Source organism: Grampus griseus (assembly GCF_964374135.1).
Source record: "Grampus griseus genome assembly, chromosome: 5".
Classification (NCBI taxonomy): domain Eukaryota; kingdom Metazoa; phylum Chordata; class Mammalia; order Artiodactyla; family Delphinidae; genus Grampus; species Grampus griseus.
In genome coordinates, this window is record NC_138998.1 from 8129165 (window position 1) to 8155234 (window position 26070).

The 26070-nt window shown below is 39.0% G+C and overlaps 1 protein-coding gene across 1 annotated transcript in view; it reads left to right on the forward strand.

Annotated features, from left to right (window-relative positions):
* SATB1 (SATB homeobox 1) overlaps positions 1 to 24791 on the forward strand; it is a 79771-nt gene extending 54980 nt beyond the window's left edge. Inside the window, exons 10-11 of the mRNA XM_082654576.1 lie at positions 20117 to 20320; positions 22697 to 24791. Of these exons, the coding sequence (XP_082510702.1) occupies positions 20117 to 20320; positions 22697 to 23194 (702 nt within the window). The 3' untranslated portion in view covers positions 23195 to 24791. The remainder of the gene's footprint in view (positions 1 to 20116; positions 20321 to 22696) is intronic.
* The last annotated feature ends 1279 nt before the right edge of the window (positions 24792 to 26070 follow it).

A 26070-nucleotide genomic window follows, 5' to 3' on the forward strand; every position in this document is an offset into this window, starting at 1 on the left:
TATATATAAAATATACATATTAAAAATGTTTTATATATAAATATATTTATAAATATACATTTATATATTTATATAAATATACATAAAACAAATAAATGTAAATAAATAAATATATTTATATATCATATAAATATAAGATATGTATGTATATTTTATATATATATTATATATATGTATTTTAGAGATTAATAGAAATATAGCCACTTTATAATTTGTCATTAAATACCTTGAAAAAATATAAGCTCCAGTCTGCTGATGGCGTCGCCATACAATTGCTAAATTGATGAAGTTGTCCTTTTTCTAAGACCTAATCTACTTCTGTTGTCTGGTCATAGAGAATCTGTTCTCCTCTGATTTCTTGCTTCAACCATGCCAGTGGCCTTTTGTGTAATTTTTTTATTTTTTTTAAACAATCCCCTTTTCAACCCGTATGCCTCAGGAATTGGGTGGAAACACACTGTTTCATAAACCGCCAGCCTCCTCGGCTGCCTCGGTGCCTCTGATTCTGTAAATCAGATCATAGGCAGCATGCTGTCGTATAATAAGGTGTCTGATCCTTATTACCAGTTTGTTGATGCACAGGCTCCTTCAAATTGACCATTGCAACACATGGTTTCCCCTGAAACTAGCTGTGATAATTAGCGTGGTTCTAATGAGACAGAATGTCACTGATCTTGTGCTGAACTGTCGAGTCTTGATGCTACGGATGGGAACTGTCAGAGCCTGCCATCTGTGACAGCGCTTGGCGTATTCCGGTGGCAAGGTAGAGCATGCTCAATAGACTAGTTTCAAACAAATGGCCCTTTTCTTGACGAGGGCTCTGTGTTCTGTTCAAGTCAAGAATGTTTGCCCCAACTTCAGCCTACGCCAAAACCCATTTTGAGATCCAAAGGGGAAGAAATATTTAAACCTCTGTTATATGTTACAGAAGAGAGGACTCTTTTGTTTAGCAGGTGAATTTTAAGTGGCGTTCCTTCCCTTGGGCTTTTTTTTTTTTTGGCCTCTCCCAGTGGCCCCATATAGTCAGTAAGGCAGTCCTGGAAGAGCCTTTCCCCCAATTTTCCAATTGCCTTGTTTAAAAGAGATTTGTTAGGGAGTTGGGCTGGCTCGTCATGATGGAGCAGTCAGATTTAGCAGAGAGAGGGGAAACGAAAGGAATAGTTGAGAGTGTGTCTAGGAATACACAAGTTGAATAGCAGAATAAAGATGGGCAGGAAGTTAGATCTGTAGGCTCCAGAGAGAAGTGGAGATTTTTTTTTTTTTTTTTTTTTTTTGCTAGAGTACAAGTCCAGCGCTGCTTATCATTCCAAAATATGCTTTGTTGCTTTTTATTTCCTCTTCTCTGGCAGACCACACAGGGCTTGTTCTGAAGAACATTTTCACTAATCTGATCAGGCAGCCAAATACGCCGGGAAAACTGCTTTAATGATCCCACTAATTACCTCAAGTCAATATGAACTGTATTATTAGACTGAGGGAAAATATTCCATTAGGTCTCCCCCTTGGGAGTTCCTCCGCTTTGTGATGTCACCGAAGCCTTCACCCTCTCGCTTGTAATTAATTTTATTTACACACGCAGGCACGCACAAGGTCACACCTGCACAACCGGCGCTGGCCAGGGAGCTTGTGGCACTCGGGCTTAATCAGATCTGTCATAATTACCATTCTGCATGTTTCTGACACACGCTGTGAAATATTTCAATTTAACTGCCGCTACCAGCACAACCAGATGTAGTGCGAGTGTGGCTGCATTGGAAATATTATTCCTCAGGATAAACTCTCTCCTCCTCCTCTTTTCCTTCCTCCCCCCCCCCGCCCCCAATTTACAGCTAATGTAGCACAGAAGCTGATGGGTCCTGTAAATCTTGAATGCAGCGCTAGATTGATAACAGGCGATTAGACAGTTTAACCACAAACAGCTTGTTCATTTTTCACAAATGAAAACCACATGTGGTGTAACTAAAATTTCAGGCCCTTTTTTTTTTTTTTTCAGAGTTGGGGTCTGTATGTGTGTGTGTTGGAGATGTGCTTAAATAAAAATAAAATGCAATGGAATGAAGTGTCTAGAAAAATGGAGAAGTTGCCTAGTTTTTTTCCAGGTGATTTTATCAAAACCATCGTCAAATTCCATGTTTTCACTTTTGCCAAAACTCGAATGGGAAAAAGATGGTACTCTCCGCTTCCTTTTTTTGGTACAATTTTTCTTTTCTCTCTCTCTCTCGCTCTTTTTTTTTTTTTTTTTTTTTTTGTATGGGAGGGATAATATCCTTGGAGTCTCTGCCTTTTTTATTTTGTCAGTGTTAAGCCTTTTATTTGAACATAAATTTTGAAAGAATTTCTACAGTGGGCATATGCAGTTTTTTAATGGACGGTTTCCCTTATTTTTGTTAATGAAAAGTTGTTAGTTTAGGTGTGCTGGTCATATCCCAGACAATCCCAAAACAAAAATGGACCCAATCAAAAAATTTATTTCCTAGAGAGTTGTGTTAATTTGCAGAATCAGTTTGAAAGGTAGAGTTGAAAACCAGTGAATTCTGTTGCTGCAGAAATAGTGGAGATAACCTGGCAGAAAGTGCAGGTGCAGGGTAACCATATAAGGCCAAAGTTATCACCAGTCTCAGAAGAATTCAGCCATAAGAAAATTAAAGTATTGGAGCCATAAGAAGGCAAATAAGCTGGTGGAAAACTAAAATTAAGAGAGGAGAAAGGAACAGGATCATTGGTGATTTAGAATCGTACCTCTAAAGAAAGCTTGCAACCATCCACTTTAGAGAACATTTAAAACATAGATCAAGATAATTAAGTGTCTTTTAATGCCAAATAAAATACACTCTCTCTTTTTATCTTTACTTTTGTTTTACTACTAAAGTTATGAGCCTCGTTTGGAAGCTTCCTAAAGTTCTGTGGTGATTCCTGTTACTGATAAGAGGTACCATTCCCCATAGAATAGCAGATTTTTCCCCTTTATTTCCTTTCCTTAACCATTTTTCCCTCTTCCTTATTTCCTCACATTAAAAAAAAAACTTCCCAATTTTTCCCTGTTTGCTTAGTGTTTGCTCCATAATATCTTCCAACTTTGAAATTTAGCATTTTTCTGCCTATTCATATTTTCTTCTGGCCTAATATCACTTTAACGGAAAAGAAGTTATTTTCTTTTTAGTTAGAATCCCTCTTTCATCTCAGCTGCTAAGCAGTTTACATGATTAATACCAAATTATTAGGTCAGTTTCTTCGAACAGTCTTAATCTACCTTTATAATCATTTTGCAAGATACAGGTATTGTGGAAGATTTGATTCAAGCCTCACATCACCTGTCACATCACTGTTGCGTACAGATATAACCTCAGAATCCTTCTTAGCACAGAAGTGAAAGCACCCATTACTAATCAGTGAGATCCACCCACAATGGCTTGCTGTCACTTTTTATTTAGGATTCCCAAGAAGAGGTTTGATACATATAGTTGTATGGGAATGAGTCCAAGAAATAAGAAAAGTAGAGGTTAAAAAAAAGTACAGCTTATGACTTCATTGCTCCTGCTCTTGCTTTAATGACCCTGAAGATTTTGCATAGCTACTTCAAGATAGGTTAGTCAGCATGCAAATTGAATCACATTTTGCAGTCATTGGTAACACTCGCCACTTAAAGGAAACTTGCCTTGTTTTTTTTGCAAGTGAAAGATTTCATTTATAACCTGAAAAATCATCCCTAGCTTTCCACATTTGCAAACTTTAGTTTTCATGTGTTAGGATTATCTTTGTGTCTAAGCACACCTGTAGATACAAAAGGAAAGATGAAAGAGAACCAAAAAAAAAAAAAAGAATTGCTGTTTAGGGATGCTGGGGTATGTGTGAAGTTTGAGAATATTCAATATTTTGAGTATGAGGGAAGAGCATGTCTTTCCATTAAATTTAATGAGACTACAAGAATCTCATTATTCAAGGAAAATATTGTAATTTTCTTTACGGACCCTGCTGGGTCCCCGTCTAACGAAAGGACAGTTTTCATGTAATCTGTTAGCAAGTGCCGGTGAAGATTCGGTTGAAAAGGAATTTATAAACTTGATCCTGCCTTTCAGCTCAGTCCATCTTTTTCAGCCACTCTGCAGTCGCTCTTCTCCACTGCTCTCAGATCCTTAGGAAAATGTACAGGAAGGAGAATTAGTTTCTTTGAATACTTTCTGCTCTTTTCTTTTGGACCCACTGCATTTTTCATCAGCATTGTCGAAGTCATCAATATCGTCTGTTAGTGTAGCTCACATTTTTATTCCAAGCTGAAAGGAAGGGGAGGGCATGGTTCCTGATTATCTACATGAGAAATAGGATTGTCCATAAAGTCACACGTGGTTTATATAACAACTTGTACATAAACTGCATCTTTCAGAGAAAGCATTGAGGATTGGCAAAGAGTGGGGGGTGGGGGTCCCAATTTCCTGTCTACCATGTTGTGGATTTCCCTGGGCAAGTTGCTTGACCTTTCAGGCTTCTAACTTTCCCTTCAGGAAGGTGACATAGATTGGGTCGGACTCTGTAATGTCCCAGGCAGTTCCAGGTTCTGTGAGTTTGTTGCTGAAACAGGTGCAGAAGTGTGAAAAAGGATGCTATTTTGACGGAAGGTCCTGCTGACAGGTGTGTTAGTCTGGGAATGAGTCACAAAGGAGGCAAGGTTTTGAATAATGGAAGGGCTTAGTTTGTGGGGACAAAGTGCTATTTTGAGGTCTGTAGCCCAAAAGGGTTATTTATGAGTGGCATATAGTGAGGAGAACTGATTGTTTGCAATCCAGGGTATGAACTCCATGTTACACAGTGTGAGATGAGCTCAAGATTGATAATGATCTCATCTGCAACTCGTTGCTAGAAAACTGGAAGATCCCCCTCTCTCATCAGGGACGTAGCAAAGTCAGGACACTATAGAGAGGAGGTGAGCTTCATTCAGTTGGGCGTGGGCTTGGCTTACTACGTGGTGAGGTAGTGGTTGCCAACACCACATGACTTAGAGATAGCTAAAGAGTTTCCCCCTTTAACATGTCTTTTTTGGGTTTTTAACTGATGCCTGAAAGTCCACCTTTAACTTCTCATTTTGGGGGATTAATGCAAGTTCTTCAGAGGCAGGATAGCACATCAGAGAGGAAAAAATAGACTCAGTCCGTGAGAAATCACAGGTTTGGAAGAGGTTCGTGAAATGGAGAGTAAACCAGGAGGAAGAAGCAGGGAATGGCTGCTGATGTGAAGGAATATCTTGAAACCCATATTTGCAGTTTGTCATTTGGTACCTGTAGCAAGCGTGTAATAGCTGCTGAGGAGTGCCCGTCCCCAAGTGTGTCCTTTAAATGTTTACCCATTTTACTCCTGGTACCAACACTGGGCTACTTGTCAGGGTGTTACTTGGCTGGTTCATTGATGGAGTATTTGGTGGTTTAAATGCAATGCAGATTAGGTAAAAATAAATTACTTTCAATACGGTCAAGAAAGTGAAGGCTATAAATAAAATATACATTCACAAACAGACAAATGCTATTAGGAAATCCAGCTCAGTCCATGCCAAGCTGTTACTGTCTAAATTGCCTTCTTTCTTCCGGGCTTGCAATTAATTTTTGCTTGTGTGTTTGGAGATTGGGGGAAGGGTAATAGCCTAATGGGTAATGATTTTATTTTAGTATTTTGATTAAAGAGACTAAATAACTTGGACCCTGGGTAACCATGAGGACTAAAGCCTTATCCATCAAGCTTAATTTCTAGGCAGAAAATTGTGTTTATATTTTTGGATAAACTTAGCATCGCGTTATATATAATATAAAGTGATGAGATGGCTATGTGCTCATTTTCTACCTATCCCCACTTCCTTTACCCTCTTTCCTACTCACTTTCTTTTCTTTCTTTAATCCTTTGACTAGCTTCCTTCTGCCCTGTTTTCAAATCTTAAAGGCGTGTCCTTTGTGACCGTTTGCTCTTTGAAGAGGTGATGAGAGGAAAGACCAACCATTGTTTGATTTGTAAGCCTTCCCCCCTCTACCTCCACCCCCCAACAGCAAGGACCTGCCTTAATTCCATTCCTTTCCCCGCCTCCATCCTGTATCTGCCCTGCTACTTTATCCTCTTCTATTTGGGAAACCCAGGTGTCTTTGGAAAATTGATAGTGTTCCTCTCCTGGCACATCCAGACATATCTCAAAGGATACTCTACTAATCTTGCTTACCTTTATAGTTCTTGGGGTGGTAGGACGTTGGTTAACTAAGTCAGGGTATGGATGCTTTCTTTATTCAGAGGTGGTAAACCCATTTACTGAGTTTGTAACAGGACCAGGGAGAAACAGTGAGGTATATATATGTGCTAGTGCAATTGTCAATCAAGAAATTTCAAGCTGTAAAACTACTGTTTTATGAACAAAAGCTCATCCAGAACTGAAATACGTAAATGGGATAAAAGTCTTCCCCTGTTCTGATTGACTTGGGGATTGGTCGGGGGCGGAGTGTTCTCACCAACACCCGACCCTACGTACAGCACTGCTGAAACACCCCTGGTGGAAAGCTGGGCCTCCTCAGGATGCGGTCTGGGAGGAACCATTAACTAGTGATTAACTCTTTCCCTCCAACCCATCTCTAAGAGGCATGGTCCTTTAGTGGCAAAAAACAAACAAACAAACAAACATGATAAGCAGATCTGTTCCAAGAACTTATAAATACCAAAGTTTTGTAATCTACTAGGAGCTTATATAAGATAGTTCTGGAATAATATTTGAAATATATACGTGTATGTATCTATGTATGTATACAGACATATATATTGGAGGGGGCACCCTCTTCAGGAGTTCTTAACCTCTGTCCCGTCTTCCCCCAGGGGGTCCATGCATGAACTGGAATAGAATAAAAAAACTTTATTTTCACTAATGTCTTACTGAAATTTGACATTTTATTTAATTATCAACATAGGCAACAAGTCACAGTAGTATTAGCAATACCTATGAATTTGTCACCAATAAAAATCACAAATATTGGGCTTCCCTGGTGGCGCAGTGGTTGAGAGTCCGCCTGCTGATGCAGGGGACACAGGTTCGTGCCCCGGTCCGGGAAGATCCCACATGCCACGGAGCGGCTGGGTCCGTGAGCCACGGCCGCTGAGCCTGTACGTCCGGGGCCTGTGCTCCGCAACGGGAGAGGCCACAACAGTGAGAGGCCCGCGTACAGCAAAAAAAAAAAAAAAAAAAAAAATCACAAATATTTTCATATCACATTTTTATTGCAGATATCTCAAAATACTATTTTTGCTCATCCCTCTGAAATTACGGTAGTTATTAGATCTCTTCCTAGATCTTGCTATTTGGTACGTTAATAAAGAAGCACATACATTACTGTATGATACAATTTGGATGACCGTATTTCAGTACAGTTGGTTTTCTTCGTAATTTTATGCATTTTATTTCAGGCACATAAAAACATTGTTCTGAAAACAGTGGGCTTTACCAGACTGCCAGGAGGGTCCATGGCGCAAAAGAGATGAGACCAATGATTAGACAAGTTGTGTGTTGGAAGAAAAAAATTATGTTTTTTTAACATGCTAGCTGAGGAATTCTTGAATTTGCCCGGGAAAGAATTGTTATTTGTTTATTACTTTTTCGATGCTTATTTTTCAAGTGCCCTTCACTCCAGAGCATGTGAGCAGGGTTTATGATCAGATCATTGCAATGACATTGCAAACAACAACAAGAACCTTACAGGCAACCTTGCTCCAGCGTTCTGATGCCCCCGCATATAGTGCTGGAATTCGAGGAGAGAGTACCTTTGCCCTTAGGCTGGAAACTTTTTGCCAGTTAAGCTACACCTTTGCTATCAGCTTACACATGAAGTTCAATCTGTTCTTACCTCACTGGACAGTCAGTGGCTGGGAGAAATAATTCCCTCTTACGTCTGTCCCCGCATCTCTTAGCCTCACAGTAGATGGCACGTAGATGGCGCTTTCTAGGTTTTTGTAGAAGGGTGGAATGATTCAGAAGCAAATTCATCTGATCACAATTTTGCCCTCACAAAAGTGGGCACCTTCCTCAGGTAGTCCCAGCGGGGGACCCTGTTCTCAGACAGGATAGGGCCAGTCTCCACCCCTGTCCTTCTGCCCCGGGCCCCTCTCTGGACTTGCTCTCCCCAGTGTAACACAGGACCAGTGGTTGTGAGGCGCAGCTGCTGGCCTGAGTGACCCAGCCTCCCTTGTCTCCTTTCATTGGTAAATGTCTAACCTGGCCATTATCACTGGGACCCCCACGGTGCTTCTAGAAATATTTACGCTTTCTTTTTTTAAAGCCTACTTGTGAATCCCAAAATTTGAGTCCCTCAATTAAGCCGACTTCTGATGAGTCGGTTTGCATAATGGGTAAAATGATGAGGTTTTTGGCCACAAAATGGGTGTTACTTTATCAGCAAAATCATAAGCAACTTGGGAGCTTGTAATGACCCTGCCCGTTTGATTGTTCTTCTAAGATATGAGTCCCATAACTTTTACAATCCCGAATTGCCTTCCCCTGGTTTTAAAAATTCTTTTGTTATCTCTCCTAGAATATCATAGAGGGAAGATTTAAATTTTTAATTCCCAGCCCCTCAATATGCATAATGGAAAGTATAGCTCATCTGAGGAGATATCTGCAATATTGAAAAGTTTTATATAAATCAATTAAAAATGCAGTGGCAGAAATATTTGTTTAAATTAAACTGACAATAGATTATTTTTGTCAGCAGACAAACCAGTGTATCGAGGCAATCATAACCTAAAAATTATTCATTTTATAGGTTCATATTTTTATAGTTTTTTTTTTTGCACATGGCATATACAGATATTCAGCAACAGTTTTTCTTAGTGATCATCATAACTTTGAAGAGAAGAATAAATATTGTAAATTTTTCATAGTGACTTAAGAATGCAACATGATAAGAAATTTGCTTCATAATATTACAGTATAAGCACATATTTATTGGGTCAGGGGATTTGGGAAAAGGTAAGTTTCCCAGGAAGCTTCTGCTTTAAACAGTCTAATGTATTTGCCTTTGATAGAAGCCTTTAATAGTGCTTCTCTGCCTCTTACACCTACTAGGCTCAGCTCGCTTTGAATCTTATTCCTTTGAAATGCAACGTTATTATGAATGTAAGTTGTTGGACTTTGCTACAATACACAATGCCCTCAGGAATTGTAGAGGTGTATACAGTTTTTTGCCACTAACTAAATGTCCCAGACTGTGCCGTTTTTGTATTTTCCTCTGATCCCCCAGCTTACTGCTGCTTCAGTGTTGCAGGAAATCTTTTGCTATATTTTTACACTTACTCACTCAAGTGTGAGCCTTAAAGCATCTCCAAGCCCCTTGGGTGAAGGAAAGTGACAATAGATTATTGTCACTGTATGCTGTTCAGGGGGCTCTTTGCATTGACATTTGTTTATGATAAATGTAACTCAGGTAACAGAGATGGGGGTGGATTGGAATAAAGAAACCCATCAGCCTTAGTTCGTGGAAGAAATGCTGAGGGCCTGAACCAGAGCAGTAGGAATGGAAAAGAAGGAACAAATTCAAGACACCTTCTGAAGGAGTAGAATTGACAGGAATTCATGATTGTTCGCTTATGGAGGAAGCAAAGAAGAAAAGTCATATTTTTAAATTGAAGCCATTTGCTGTTTTTTTTTATTATTAAAAAACAGTACTAGCCAAACTAGAAAAAAAAAATTTAATGCAAGCATAAAGGAGGAAAGAACTAACCATAATCCTAATTAAGTAGCGATAACCTGATTTATGTTCTTTGCATACACACATACGTGTATGTGTGTATGCATGTATGTATACATATCACATATGTATACACATATACGTGCGTGCACATGTGTGTGTATATATATGCCTTTCATTCATTCATATGCTATACCCACTTGTTAATTCCCTATTGAGGTATATTCAAGTTGTATTCAACTTTTGCTGTCACAGATAATGCTAATGTGAACATTATTATGGTTAAATATTTGTATACATCTTTATTATTTCCTTATGATTAATTCTCAGAAGTAGAATTATTGGATCAGAAAAGGCATTTGTGTTTTAAAGGAAATTGCTAGTCATTTCTACATTCAAACATTTCCACCTTGCGCTTCAGAAAGTATATACCAATTTATACTTCAAATCACAGCCTTTCAGCCCAGGTGACTGGGTGAGTGGTGATGCTGTTAATTGAGTATATATAGGCAGAGCCTCGTTTGTGGGAAGAAGATAGTGGGTTCAGGTTGGGATGTGGTAGCTGAATTATTTTCATTATCTCCCTAGATATCTCACATTCCTTTGCATTATCTTTGTGATAATGACAAAATAATAAAAATAATAACAGCTGACATTCATCATACTGTTACTGTGCGCCAAGCCCCTTGCGTGAATTATCTCACTAATTCTTACAACACTGTGAGTGGTGGTAACATTACCCCCATTTTACAGAGGAGAAAATTGAGGTCTAGAGAACTCAAGGAACTTGACCAAGGTTACAGGGCTAGTCAGTAGTAGAATAGGTGTTAAAATGAAAATCCAGGCTTTCTTAACAAATAGATCTTAGAAGCACATTATAAAGACGAGACGAAGTCACAGTGATTAAGTTGCATTCTCAAGAAAGTATGGTAAAAAGCAATGACGAAAGAATGGATTCCAAAGCAACTAGTCTACCTATTTTTCCTAGCATATTGCTAATTCATCTTTTTTTTTTTTTCATTATTCTTCCCACTCTAAATATTGCCCATTCTTAAAAGCCAAACCAACATGACTTTACATCAACAAAGACTTCCTTGACCACCCCAGTGGATCTCTTCTTCCTCTCCTCTTGGTTCCCACTGGATGTCTGCCCCTCACTGACCTTCACCGCATACTGCTTTGCTCTGGTAGTTATTTTTGAATGTCGCCTCTTCCCGAATGTACTGTGAGCCATTTAAGGGAAATGCTTTTGGTTAAGTCCATCAGACCCTTTTGTAGTTATCACGGACCAGGCACTGGGCTAAACGTATCCTGTTTCATTTGTACCAGCCACAGTCTTGTGAGATGAGTACCATTATCATCTGCACTTTGTAGAGGAAGATCTGGGGCTCAGAGAGGTAATTTGCTCAAGGTTGCATACGTAAATGCCTATAACAGGATGTAACCCTTAACTGGTATACTGAGGTGGTTGAGAGTAACTGGAAGGACCGTTAGTATTCGGGTGGGCAGAAAAAAAGGGGAGAGCGCTTTCCTGTTCAAGAGAATAGTATAGGGAATGAGAGTAGAATGTGGGGAAATGGGCAACAGTTAATAAATGGTCCGATGAATTAGGACCTAAGTGTGATTGAAGGAACCTTCAGTGACCTCTAGGGAGGATGACCTTTTTCTCTGTCTTGGGAAGCTTTGAAGGTCATTTTGAGCAGTGGGATAACCTTGGGTAGTTTGAAAGCAAAGACCAGAGCAGTGGTTTTCATCCCAGCCTCCCTTTCCAAGGGCATCTCAAAGAGGACTAAGGGGATTCAAGAAAGCTTAATTAAACCTGTGTATTTACCTATCAGGAAGTTCCACAGACCAAGTCAAGCATCGTATTTATTTGCTTCTTGTAGGGATCACAACTCTCTATGATAACCCTTGTTTTCTCATTCTTCCCCAAAGCTCTAGTCATCATTGGTATACACTTTCCTCTAAGTTAAGAGAGGAAGAGGAGTGATTACTTAAAGGCTGTTTTGTTCAGAAATTAAGATAATTGTCCATTGGACATAATTAAAAAGAGTGTTTGGTACCTAAGAGCATCATTCAAGGAAAATGTACCCCAGTGCTGACAAGTCAGTGGTGGGCAGAATGGAAAGGAGAAGACGATTCTTTATGGTAGAAACAGAGGTGAAAATTGATGCAAGTATTACAGCATGAACCTTAGGGATATGGTGTTTTCTGTCTTTTAATGACACCTTGCTATGAAGAGTGAGGAGAGAATAAGAACTTAAGATTTTTTTTTTAAACAAACAGATGCGGTATTTTATTTTTTGGGATTTTTTTAAACTGAAGTATAGTTAATTTACAATGTTGTGTTTCAAGTGTACAGCACAGTGTTCAGTTTAATATCAATATATCTATTCTTTTTTCAGATTTTTTTCCATTATAGGTTATTACAAGATATTAAGTATAGTTCCCTGTGCTATACAGTAGGTCCTTGTTGGTTATCTATTTTGTATATAGTAGTGTGTCCATGTTAATCTCAAACTCCTAATTTACCCTTCCCCTCCCTTAAGATTTTTAAGACAGAGAGTATAAATGTTAAACAAGAGCCAAACCATATCACTGAAACTTATGTAATGTCAAAAATACATCCTGGATTGAGAGGGAAAAACAAATTCTTTTTCAAAGTCTGTATTCAAGTATCAGACAGGTAAGCCAGATTTTTATTTGTTTCATTTAAACTTTGAAGAAAGCAGCTTTGAAGCCTATGAAAAAATAATCTTTAAATTAGATATCTTCCAAATATACTTTTTTTAAAGTAAAATGAAGGCTTTCTTTGGAAATTCTCTGCTTCAGTCGAATGAAGAGATTATCTTCATGACAGCTAGTTTAATATGTTGTCTAGAATTTCATAGTTTTATCTTCAGTCCTCCTTTTTCTCCTCAGATTCTGCTTGAAAATACTCTTTAAAACTTTCCTGACAGTCTTAAGTGAGAACCATCTTTATGTTTTTATCTACCCTGGCCATCTTATAATCTTGTTACGCACCAAACAATCTATAGGAAAAGAAACAAAACACCATATTTACGTGTTCCCTCAAGTCAGTGGCTTTGAGAAGGTAAAAAAGAGGTGAACAATCAAACCACAGAAAACAAATGATGTCTTTTTTTTTTTTTTTGGCTTGGTTAAATTTTAAGCAAAATTGAAAAATAAAAATCATTTACCAGTGGTTCTGAATATTCCTTCTAAATTCACTGACTTTTAATGTGAGCTTCCCCTAGATTGTAGAAACACTTCTTTTCGCAAATGCCAAACCTCCAGAAACTCTGCTAGATGCGCTTAACCTCTTAAAGACAAAGTGGCAAAAATTTACTCAAGTGGGAAATTTATGGGTAGCCATTTTATTTCCTTACTACCGCAGTATGGAAACCCGCGGATTTTTGGCTAAGATATTGAGTCCCTTAAATAAACTATAGAGTCTGGAGAGAGTTTAAAACAGTAACAGTTTAGACATTTAAAATAGTAATAATTTAAAAAACTAGTATGATTGGGGTTTTTTCCCCCCAGCAAAAATACAAGCATCAGAAACCACACCTTGAAAATAAAATATATTTGGGAATACACACCCGTATACATATGTTCCATTTAAGTAGGTTTCTTTTTAAAGCCCATCTTTGAATAAAGTGAGTATAATGTGCTACTTTTTGAATGGCAGATGCATTTATTGCTGCGCCTCTGTTCAAATTTATTTCCCATGTTTTCTTGAATCCAACCATTGTTAGCAGGAGAAAGTTACTTGTAGTGCCTGCTGAAATTCTCTTTACACAAAGTAGATATTAGTAAACTGGGAAGGAAGATCCATGTATTTCCTGCTAATTCCATAGAGAACATGTATCTTTATTAATGTTAATGGTGGGGACCTCTCATTATGTTATAGAATAATCTGCTTTAGCAAAGGTTTTTCTCCTCAAGAACTTCATAACATTTAAAGGTTAATATGTTAGGTAAAGAACAATATCTTAAGATAAGCGTTTTTATTACAGGACATGATGGGATGGTTTTTATTAAATTATATGATGATTTGAATGGGGAGAAAAAAGTGCATCGCTTCTTTGCCCTCAACTTTAATGCCTTTAATCAAATAATGACCTTCTGGAAAATAGTTAATTTTCAGCATTTGGAAAGATCAATACCACTTTGCCACCAAAAAATGGCCCAGACGATGAAATCTGATGTATTTAAAGTATCATTTCACCCTTTTAACCTAGTAAATAATTGAAAATGCTTTCAGTAGTGCTTTGCTGCTGTTTTGTTTCTCACTGTTCAAAGTGTTAGGATTGTTCTTGAAAAAAAAGGTTTAAAGTTGGTGTGTGAAGGAAGGATGCAGGCCTCACACCCAGAAGTGGGATTGTACCCCCATCAGGCCTTGTGTGTCTCTGCATTAGGGGCATGGAAGAAGTAATATGTTTTAATACTATATTTGAGGCAGAGTGTATATAAAGCACAAAAAGGGTGGAAATGGAACCCTTCTGGAACATTCAAGGGGTGGTTTAAAACATCATTAGTCACTTTGCATCTTTTGTGATATCTTTCAACCTTTATGTTGGGGTAAAAGATTCAGTAGTTCTGACAATTAGAACCCATTTCCCCCCCCACCCCAGCTTATAGAACATTGATATGAAATTACCCATGAGCACAGATAACTTTGTAAATTTAAAAAAAAAAAAATTGCCCTCTCTTAGCATGTTTGTGGGCAAATTAAAAACTGTCTTCATTAGCATAAGTAACAGATTCTTTTAAAAGTAGAAAATTATTTGCTGAATGATAAATTGCTAGCTCTCTAGTTAGTCGTTGTTGAAAATGTACTCATTCAAAATGCCTGGTGTAGTAGTTTAGTCTACAATACTGAAATTTTTTTGTGTGAGAAGTACTATTTAATGGATTATGTACTTAATCCTATTCCTACTACTTGCTAAACTGTAATTCATGCTTTCCACTAGAATGTTTGTATCAAATACCTCCCTATTTAGATTGATTTCTTTTAATGTCATATATTATTATACTATATGCCCCAGAGATTGGAACAAAATACTTCTGCAAATAACACATGAAAGATGAGGGTAAGGGGTGGGAGAATAAATACAGACTCTGAAATGTTTTGCTTTTTAGAACTCAAATTACCCATTCTGGTTTTTTTTTTTTTAATGTTTTTTCCTTCTTAGTTGCAGGGAGAATTATTTGTCATTTTTCTTTCTCTTTTTATAGCTCTTGGGTTTAAAATGTATATGTACGTAACAATCATATATACATATCTGTATATTGTATTAAGTGACTCTGTTTTTTCTCTCAGAGAACACTGAAGTCTCTTTTCCCCTGGAAAACTAGTTGTGTTACGTGCTCCCAGCTCTGTCACAGACCAGGCCTTGTAAGGGTTCTCCTCTTATGTGTGTGAGGCTTCCTAGGTACAATAAATTCATTCGTGAAACGAGGTTGCTTTCCTGACTCAGTTAAAAATCACTGTGCACCCCTTATCTGTTAAAATGATAGAAGCAGCAAATTGACTTGAATTAACTGTTCTAAAAAGAGTGGAGTGGAAATCAGAGATTGAGTTTGGGTGGAAATTAAGCAGCTGAGAGATGAAGGTGCCAGGATTTTTATTTCAATGTGGTACAACAAGATTCTGTCGGTAAAGCACATCATTAGAATATTGAGTTTAGAACTGCTAATTTTTCCTTTAAAATGAGCATACAGTCATGTGTTTCATGGACCATGATAAATTGCCATTGTGTTGTCATTGAGTTTGTTTTGCTTTTTTTCAGTACTGGTTTGGCAGTCGTTCTGCATTTTCTCTTTTCCTTTTTCTCCCCCTCTGATCTTCCATGTCTTTCATAGATTCCCTAACCAAAACCAGTCCAAAGAATGTTATTGATTTCATACAGTCTGAGGTTTAACATCTTTACCATTTTCTTGCTTACAGTGGCAAGACATTTACAGATGGTTCTTGGTTCCTATAAAGTACATAACAGTATTTCCTTTGTGGCAGATGGATTCAAGACTTTTAGTTCTCAATAAATGTAGGTTTACAATACATAACTTTACAGGATTTGTGTTGTATATAACAGGTTTGAACATATTATCTCAGAATTCATCTGCATGGCATTTTCAGCTTGTTCAGGGTCCATGCCAGTTTTTTTAAGTAATAGGGGAAGTGCTGTGATTGATAGCAACAGCTCAAGGCGTGATTTTGAATAGAAACAAAGGGTTTAGAACAGAAGGTGTCAAATTAAACTTTGTCAGTTTGAAAAGTAGGAACATCCTGAAAGTTTTACTTATTTATTTACATGTGGCTACTGTTTATATTTTGCCCTCTTTATATTCAGCGTAATGTTGCTTGGCAAATTTACTACATTTAAAGTTTAGGTTGTTCCTTGTGCCATTTTAGTTTTCTGAGAATAGATCATTCTTATTATTTTAAGGCTGTTAGTCTCCTGTCTTTTCTACTGTTCAGAACAGTTGTGATCTAATTTTAATTGTCAGAGCAATTCCCTACCCCCGCCTAGGGTCTTATGATATTTTAAGTCCCAGAGACCTGGCTTAAAAGGTAATTATGCTCACATTTTGCAACAAAGTGCAGCACCTTATTCACCTCCTCCACCCAGTAAATCTATGCATGTATCATTTAAAAAAACCAATCTAGTACATAGGGAAATCATTATTTTTATTTGTTACATATTACCAGTATTCTGACATATCGTTGTCTTTATTTGCCCTAACAATATGGCTTATGGAGAAGCGACCTAGGAAAAGGTATTGGGGAATTGGAAAGCATTTGGTTTTTTTCGTCACTTTCTGCAAAACATAGATCAGATTACTGTCATCATTAATAGAGTCTCGATCGATAGGATTTGAGGGCGTCAGAATATTCCGACGTGTTTAAATGGTATCATAATAAATTGATCTTCTTTTTGCCAGTGTGAATTGGGAATGAGCCAGTTGATTTCTCTGCTGACAAAGAACTAGCCTGTCAGAATATCTGTTTTCCGTTATTTGTTGAGGGCGACGCACAGCACACCGCTCCTCCCCCCATTTTTGTTTTTTGGAATACCCTTGTAGAACTAACAGTTCCCAGCTGCATGCACCGTTAAATATTTTTCTAAGAAGCATCTGATTTCAGTCTCTTAAAATCATCACGTCTCTTGAAAGGCTAGCGGAGACATGCTGCAGATTTATAATTCATCACATTATTTTTAGATAAGGAATTAGAAGTATTATTTAAGGGCAGAGGTTAATAGCAAACTACTGGAAATGTTATGTTAGTCATGCGCAATTAATAAAAATAAGAATCCGTCTCATAAGTATAGAGACAAAGAAGTGACAATAAGAGCAAAATATTTGTTGAATGAGTCAGGGCTCTTTTTCTGAAATATTTGTGAAACCAGCATGAGTGTGATTGTTTAGGAATTAACTATCATTATTAGCCGTTTTAAAAGAACTAATGATTTTCTTTTCCAAAGAACATCTGTGATCCACATGTTTGTTTTTTGTTCACATATATGCAAGTGCTAACTGATCTCTGTGTTACTTTTAAAAGTTTCTAAAAGGATTCGAGAAATTATTGGAGTTCTTCAGCTTTCTCTGAGAAGATTTTCTTACATGAATCGTTCTTAATTTAACTTTTAGCAATTTTTAGTTACAAGCATTTATTGCTAAAAAAAAAAAAAGACATGCTCAATGTTAAGCACTTATTGCAATAGTATAATTCTAGCTAAGTAAAGGAAAAAAAAAACTGTTCTGTTCTTGATGAACCTTCTAACATCTCTTGAATGGTAAATAAAATTGTAGCAATTTGCTGTGTTTAGGCATGGCGGCCTGTCAATTGCCATAGCTGAAGAATGGAGACAGGGGTTGGGGGGGGGGGTGATCTTAACCATAGTTAATATTCAAGCCTTCAGGAAGACAGATCTAAAACCTGCCCTGCATCAAAACATAGAGGTAAAGTGTAAAGAAATAGCTTAGATGTAGGAAAATATAAAATATTTTCATGGCTTAATCGAGAGAGCAAATATTTGTCAGTAAGAGCTAAATAAATATCTCTGGGGCACCATATGCAAGTGGGTCTCAAATATTTCAAATACTCAAATACAGTTTTGTAGTTAATGTTCTATGCACATAAATAGAGCTAAAATGTGACATGTCACCATATGATTCCAGAAAGAAGCATAGAACTGCCATGGTTAGAAGAGAAGCACGTTCAGTGACACTGTCATCACAATTACTTTTATTTTTTATTGAGCTAATATTCTTTCAGGTAAATCTTCAGTTTACTGTCTGTTCTCTTAGCCTGGAATTATGCATTCAGTAGCATCAAATGAGTACATGATTACATGACCGTCTGTAGGTTAATTATTTGTTTAATTAAACAACGTGTTGAATGGAGAATCAAAGGCCTCTTAGTTAGGGTTAAGGCTAGTAGATGTCATGAGGTTTAGCAGCTGTCACCCTTGACTGGGTGGTAGGTGTGCCTTGGGAAGCTAGTGTTATCAGTCTCCATCTTTCCTTTTAAAATATTTCAAATAGGCCATTTCAGGGAGAATAGGCCTTGCTTCTTCCCACTGTATATTACAGTTAGAAGAGAATTTCTCCAGTGGTTCAGTTTGAGAAGGAAAGGAAAGTCACACCATTTTCTGATGTCACCCAGAAGTAACAACAAAAAAGCAACTCCCTTTGGCCAGTTTTAAAAATCAGATACTAAACTGTACTCTTTCCATTCCCATCCAACTAATTTACTTAGAATTTCCAAGAAACCCCTTTGTCTTAGGTCGAGTTCCCTAAAACAGAGGCTAAGGTAGGGAATCAGGGATTCATGATTTGGTGGTGAGGGACCCGGCCGGCATTCAGGAGGAGAAGAAAGTGGAAGGGGTCAGGAAAGAATGTGGTCTCAGGTAAAGTCCATATTGATGAGGAAAGGCAATAAGAAGGTTGGGGAGGGCCATCTCTGGCCATCTCTAAAGGGTAGAGTGAGTCGTCACTGTGGGGCAAGAGGGTGGGTCAGCCAGTCACTGGCCACCCCAGGGTGAAGGGGCTAGTGAGGGGTGGAGTAAGCATCCGGGCATCTCCAGGAGCGATGGCTCCAAGACATTTGTCCAGAAAAGAGTATGGTTATAGGCCGACAACAGGCAGCACGGCAGCTGGGGCTGGTTGCCTTGGCTGGTGAAGGGGGTGTGGGTGGGACCTCTTCCCTCTTCCTGTCCACCCCATTGCAATCCACCCCATTGCTTAGTGTCCATCATGGCGGCCAAGATAAAGAAGGTTTGAGATGATGATTAGAGAATGTGAGACATGAGAATGTGAGACAGCGTACTCTCTTGGACCACTCGGTTCTTGAGAATCTGAGGATCAGAAACTGGGCCTTAGGAGGCATCAGAGAGGTTCAGGTTTTGGCATTCGTTGGACATTTCCTTGTCTCTTAGCCCAGGAATTCTATTAAAATGCTCACTTGATGAACCATGTGTGTACATAGCAGCAGGGAGGACTCCGAGGTGTCTTTCTGGAAAGTTCTATCTTGGAGAATTCTTCTAATGCTCATTCTAAATACAGTGCCTTACCTTGGACGACATTCTTGCTCACAAAGCTGCACACGTCCTTTCTCTCTCTTTCCTACACACTCACACACACACACATGTTCACATAGGGTTGCCTTTCTAATACAAAAATTATAAACTTAGGGAATCCTTTTAGAAAACAAAATTATTCTAAAAGCCTGTCCTAGCCCTTCTTAAATACCTTCAGAACCTCAGATGGCCACTCATCTGACAGGAAGCACACTCAGCCTTGCTTTTCTCCTCTGACACATTCTGCAGACTCCATGGTAAATGGGTCTTGCCCTTGGAGTCTGAAAAATAGGACCCTCCTTTAAGATGCAAATCTGAACGTGTATTAGAAACAGAGCCTGCTTCCGCGATAGCCACAGGTTAAAAAACAGGTTAAAAAAAATTTTTTTTACCAGATTGGGGTGTTTATATTTTATTTTATTTTTATTAATTATTTATTTTTATTTGCGTTGGGTCTTCGTTGCTGCACGTGGGCTTTCTCTAGCTGCGGCGAGCGGGGTACTCTTTGTTGTGGTGCTCAGGCTTCTCATTACGGTGGCTTCTCTTGTGGAGCACGGGCTCTAGGCGCGCGGGCTTCAGTAGTCGTGGCGCACGGGCTTAGTTGCTCCGCAGCATGTGAGATCTTCCGGGGCTCTAACCCGTGTCCCCTGCATTGGCAGGCGGATTCTTAACCACTGTGCCACCAGGGAAAGTCCTGGAGTGTTTTTAGCTTGTGAAAAAAGTTAACTTCACAGGGTCCTTCCTTTTTACCTCCTAATGGAAAATGTCAGCCGACCCCCCTTCACCTCCCCCTGCCATCAGCCTGAACTGACCTGTTATGCCCTTGTCTCTAAGGGGTGGCTGTGTGAGCTATTACGCTGGAAAGAAGATCCTTCTCCAGAAAACAGGACCCTGTGGGAGAACCTCTCCATGATCCGAAGGTTCCTCAGTCTCCCTCAGCCTGAACGTGATGCCATTTATGAACAGGAGAGCAACGCGGTGCATCACCATGGCGACCGGCCGCCCCACATCATCCACGTGCCCGCAGAGCAGATTCAGGTTCGTTTACCTTGGCCAATTCAATGTAACGCTCAGTAAATAGAGGTTTAAACTTAGCAGGGAAACGAGCATTTCTCTTCTTTCCACCAGTCTAAACATAGGCTTCTGAGCAAGAGATAACAATACACTGCCATCTCACTCAGGGGGAGAAAAGGAAAATGAACACAACGTTTTCCAACATGTGTATTGTGTTCCTCTCCTTTCATCTCCCCTCCCCCAAAGCGGTGGAACCCCCTTCTACACTTATTTGGCAAGTCTGTCTTTGTTAGAATTGGGTTGTTTTGTTGTGTGAGAGCTTGAAGAATTTTGTTGTCGCTTTTGAAAAAATCAGAATTTTTAGAACGCCACCTCTTTTTTAATGAGTACCAATACTGTCCCCGAGGAAAGGCATGACTGCTGTTTCTGTACAGGAAGTTAATTGGATCACAACTGTATACCTTGGATTCTGTCCAAAAGAGAGGAGGGGAGGGAAACTAAATTGGCTTCTGGCTTCTGACTCCCTGGCCCTGCCTTCACTTTGTAGCTCTATCCTCACAGCCTTAGGGAGCACAGGTTAGGGGTGAGTCACGTTTGTCTGTCTTTCCTTTAGAGCCCCTCTCCCAAGACCCCTGGGAAAGGAGAGTCTAGAGGCGTTTTCTTGCCAGGCCTGCCAACCCCTGCGCCGTGGCGCGGTGCTGCTCCGCAGGTGAGCCAGGCACAAGTCAACCTCTATGCCAGCAAGAGAGGGACACACAGAGAGGGTGGTGCCAAGACCTGCTCTCTTGGTCAGGATGCTCAACCTTGCAAAGGCCATGCTAACCGTGGCATTGGCCGAAGATCCCTGTGCCGGCAGAGTCAGCCTCGGGCTCAGCTTGTCACATCCCACGACCTGTCTCCACTCATCCACTGAGTGGATCCACTAAATTCATCCTTAGTGAATTCAGATTGGGAAGCTCTGGGTCCAGGTCGTTGTTGGCCTCCATTGCTTAGGAAGTGTGTTGAAATTGAACTTGAGCTGTACAAATTATTTGTGTTAAATCTAAGGGGACGCTTTTAGCTTTCCCCTTTCAGGGAAAATGCCATTGCCTTCCGGAGTCCTAAAATTCTATGCTCTCTTTGTTGAATCACCTGTATATTATTTCTTGGTATTGCTATTGGGGGGAGGGGCCGCGGGAAGGGGAGGAATACACACACATGCACATATGTACACAATAATAGCGTTATGCATCCACTAAGGGAAAAAAACCTTTGACTATAAAAGTTAAATTGAAAAAGAGAATCCCTTAGGATATCAAGCACTAAAATAATCGTGAAAGCCTGAAAAACTTACTGTTTAGCAAAAACAAAAACAAAAAAGATATGTGTTAAGTTAAAAAAATAGTACTTGTTTGAAAATGTAAATTGTTTTTAATAAAATTGCTTCTTAGGAGGATTAAGGAAATGCCTAGGGCACAGTACAAATGTTCTAGAATTTTGGGCTTCCTCGGGTTGATTTGCCTTGCTAAGAATCTTGGATATGGAGTGTATATATTATGTGCATGTGTCACACGTTTGTTATGTATGATTGTGTATGGAAATTACAGCACATATACAGATACTAATTATGAAAAAGTGTATACACTAAATTTAAATCCTAATCACATATGAGTTTAGTATAGATAAAACAATTTGCTAGCCGTTGTGGGATGGATGGAACCTTTATTTGTTGGTAAGAAAAAAACTTGCAGTGTCAGCCCAGTGCAATTTTGTAAGAAATCTGTGTGTCTGTTAGATTGAAACTGCCTAGTAGGACATTCACACGTGAGAATCTCAAAAACCCTTTGGATTCACAAGGGCTGTGCTGCAGAAGACCAGAGGCTTACCCATTTTATTTGCAACGAAAATAAGACTTTGTATGCGTATGCTTGCTCAACGTTTTACCCATCCAATGAAATGGGACAAAACACTCATTTCCTTCCCCACGTCTCCACAGCTCACCTTTCGAAAATGCCTTTGAAATCCTTACTTCCCAATCTTCATTTAAAATCTTTGTCAATTATTGATATCATATTTTGCTTTGCTGTCTTCGCCTCTGATGCGTATCCTTCTGGTGAAGTTTATGGCTCACATTTTCAGAGCGCCGAGTTCCGGCCACCGTGAGCTAGCCTAACCTCTGATGAGGAAGCCCAGGAGCCCCCCCCAAGCCCTCTTAATTCCACCCTTTCTGGTGATCATTTTGATTTTCTTCCTAGTACTGTGGACCATTTAGCTGGCTTGCCTTTCCGCCCAGGATCCCTGTCCCCGTCCCGGTCCAGGCCAGGTGCATGTGGGATCCCTGACCATGTGCTCGCTCGTTGGGAGGCCGCATGCGCAGTGGCCAAGAACGCCGCTGACCCTGTGCTTGTTTCTTTCCTGCAGCAGCCGCAGGCGCAGCCGCAGCCGGCGCCGCCCCCCGCGCAGGCGCAGGTGCAGCAGCCTCCGGCAGGGCCCCGGCTACCCCCGCGGCAGCCCACCGTGGCCGCGCCCGCCGAGGCGGAGGACGAGAGCCGGCAGAAGGTGCGGCCGCGGACCAAGATCTCGGTGGAGGCGCTGGGCATCCTGCAGAGTTTCATTCAGGACGTGGGCCTGTACCCGGACGAGGAGGCCATCCAGACTCTGTCCGCTCAGCTGGACCTGCCCAAGTACACCATCATCAAATTCTTTCAGAACCAGCGGTACTATCTCAAACATCACGGCAAGCTGAAGGACAACTCGGGCCTGGAGGTGGACGTGGCCGAGTACAAGGAAGAGGAGTTGCTTAAGGATTTGGAGGAGAGTGTCCAAGACAAAAATGCTAACACCCTTTTCTCGGTGAAACTAGAAGACGAGCTGGCGGTGGAAGGGAACACAGACATTAACGCCGACGTCAAAGACTGAGATGAAAGTCGTCTTTTCCTCCATCAGCACCAGTGAAATTGACTAACGACACGGAAGGTCCACCCTGTACTCGCTCAGCAAACCTTGTTGTCCATTGTTTGGCCAATGAATCTTCAGAAACTTGCACAAACAGGAAAGTCGAGAAAGGATGATACAGACTGCACTAAGCGTTTTGCTCTCTTTTACAAACTGCTTGGCAGCCCCAGGTGAAGCATCGGATTGTTTGGTATTAAAAATGAAAATTTGTGTTCACGGAACACACCCAGGTGTGTACCCCGTAAGCATGATACCAGTGATTTTTTTTTTTTTAATTATTATTCTGGAGCCTCAAACAAGCATTATAACTTCTGTGATTATTATTTCCTTCCTTTAATTATTTCTGTAACACTTCACACTGATCTTTGGAAACTCGCCCCTCGTTTAAAAAAAAAAAAAAAAAGAGTTTGTTACTCTATCGTGTGTTACAAAAGAACTATAGACTGTGGAATGCAGTTTAAAGATGACATATGCCAACAAATGCCTTGTATTATATGGCACTGCCGTAATTCAAATTTGTTTTTATTTTGGAAATAAAAGTTCACTGTAATTTTTTTTTCATTCTCATTGTTACATGATTTTTTAAAAAATGAAAAGAAAATGTGAAACACAGTTTAGTCCTCATTATTTATTTGTAGATCCTGCAGCATCATGTTGTAATTAATTTTTTGGAAGTTTCCGTTAAATGTAAAATTGCTTCTCTTGTTACCATACTGATTCTTTTCTATTTATAAATGTATTTTGATGGGCAGTAAAACAAAGTGTCTTAAAAGTTTTAAATAGATAAAATGTGCTTTACACAGTTGCCTATAAAAAGTGCTCTATGTTATCCAAGCAATTCATACTATAAGCTTCACTCTTATTGTTGTATGCAATTTTTACTATCATGCAAATAAGCTTAGGTAAATAAAACTAATAGATCACCTTAGAAAATTATGCAATTAATGTGAAAATAATTGATGTTTGCAATGTGTCTTCCTTTGGTTTACAATCAATTTTAAAGCTACATCTGTATAAAATTTCTGTATAAAGGTGTTATTTCTTTTTTATGAGTTTATGGCTATGAAAACACCAGCTATTTTGTTACAGCTGGCTGTTTTTATAAGTGTATCACAATTTTCTTTATGCAGAAATGTTCTGATTAGGAGTGGTTATTGACTGTAACTACACAATTAAAATTGTTTGTATGGTATGACAATGGTAGGGTTTGTCTGCTTATGTGAAGTAACTTACAGAGTCCAAGACGGCCCTCTAATTTAGATGCATGTTAATACTTTCTTGATATTTTGCAGATCTGAAAAAGAGCAATTGAAAAGTCACTTGAAACACTGTATATTTAAATCACAAACACATGCTCACTTTTTGAGTTTAACAATGAAGATGATAACCTGTTTTTGGTTAATATATTAAACAGAGATAGGAGGATGGTCAAAAGACTCGCCAACAAAGACATCAATTCAGTCTCTAGCAGATAGGTGCTTAGAATGGATTCATCTGCATTTACTTCACAATACTTCCATCATGGCGACACTTTTTCTAAGCTGATGTATGAATATTTTTAAAGGCCATTAATAGTAACATAAGTAGGGGAAAAAATGGACCTTCTGTTTAAAAACTCCTTAGTAAGCAATGTATTTTTTTTAAGTTGTAAATGGAATATAACTTAATAACTCTGAGCTTATTTGGGTGTGTATTGTCATAACTATAAGACCTCCGTGAAGAAAATAAGAATAACATGCCTGGAATTGAAACACGCACTTCAAAATTCTTGCAACATGAAACTCAGTAAACTCCAAGATATAAAGTGAGGTGTGCTAATGGTCATGAAAAGGATTGGGGCCAGTGTTGCAGTTTTTCGTTATTTTTTTTTCACATTCACATTATCTTTTGCTTCTTTTTAAGATTTCCTACTTGTTAGCAGGTGTCTGTTTTCCTTTGCTTCTAAAATCACCCACTCCCTTCCTGCCTATCTTTTTCCCTGAGCCCTGATGAGCCCATCGGTGGGCAACTGGACTGCTTTAATGCTGAATTTAAGAAAATAAAATGGGATGGCTGAAAACTCCCAATTCAGCTTTCAAAGTTACTATTTACTTTTGAAGCACAGCTGAACTACTTCAAAGGCACCTGGTTTGCTGTAAACTTAAAATTATATTGGAAAAGTTTTCAATTCTTTTCATTAAATGAGAGAACAACTTTTAAATATTCTTACTTATTACTAGGGTTCAGAAAATCATTTAAGCAAAAGAAATTTGAGATAAAATAGAGAGTAGATAGTGTGTATTAAAAATAATAATTAAATAGAATAATATGCCAGGAAGCTTAAAGAAAGACAACCTATCTTCTTTCTTTTCTCTGAGTTTAAAGGGAAAACCTAGAGCAGAGGGTAGTTTTTTGTTTTTTTTCTACACCAGCACAACACCTAATATAAGGTGTCACAGATTTAATAACATTTAGAAGGAGAATTTGGGTTGCAAATAAGATTTTCTCATTCCCAGTAACCTCCTAACTTCTTTGGAAATAACATTTTCAATGAGTTGCTGAGTGTGTATAAGAAATCAACATAACAATACTAATAAAATTCTCACTTAGGCCCCTTAACTCAAGCAACATGATCTTGCTAATATGACTTTTTAAACCAAAAAAAGGAAAAACACATGTGTATAAACAATGACGGTCATGATGGAGTGAGCAAAATTGTTTTCAGGGAAGATGGCACGTTTTGCAAGAGGTTTGTCAGGGTAACCTTCCACATGGCTCCCCCAACGTCATATACTGCTCATACCAGCCCCAGTGTTGCCAGAGACTATGGTAAAATTCCTTGGACAAACTTCACTGTGTCC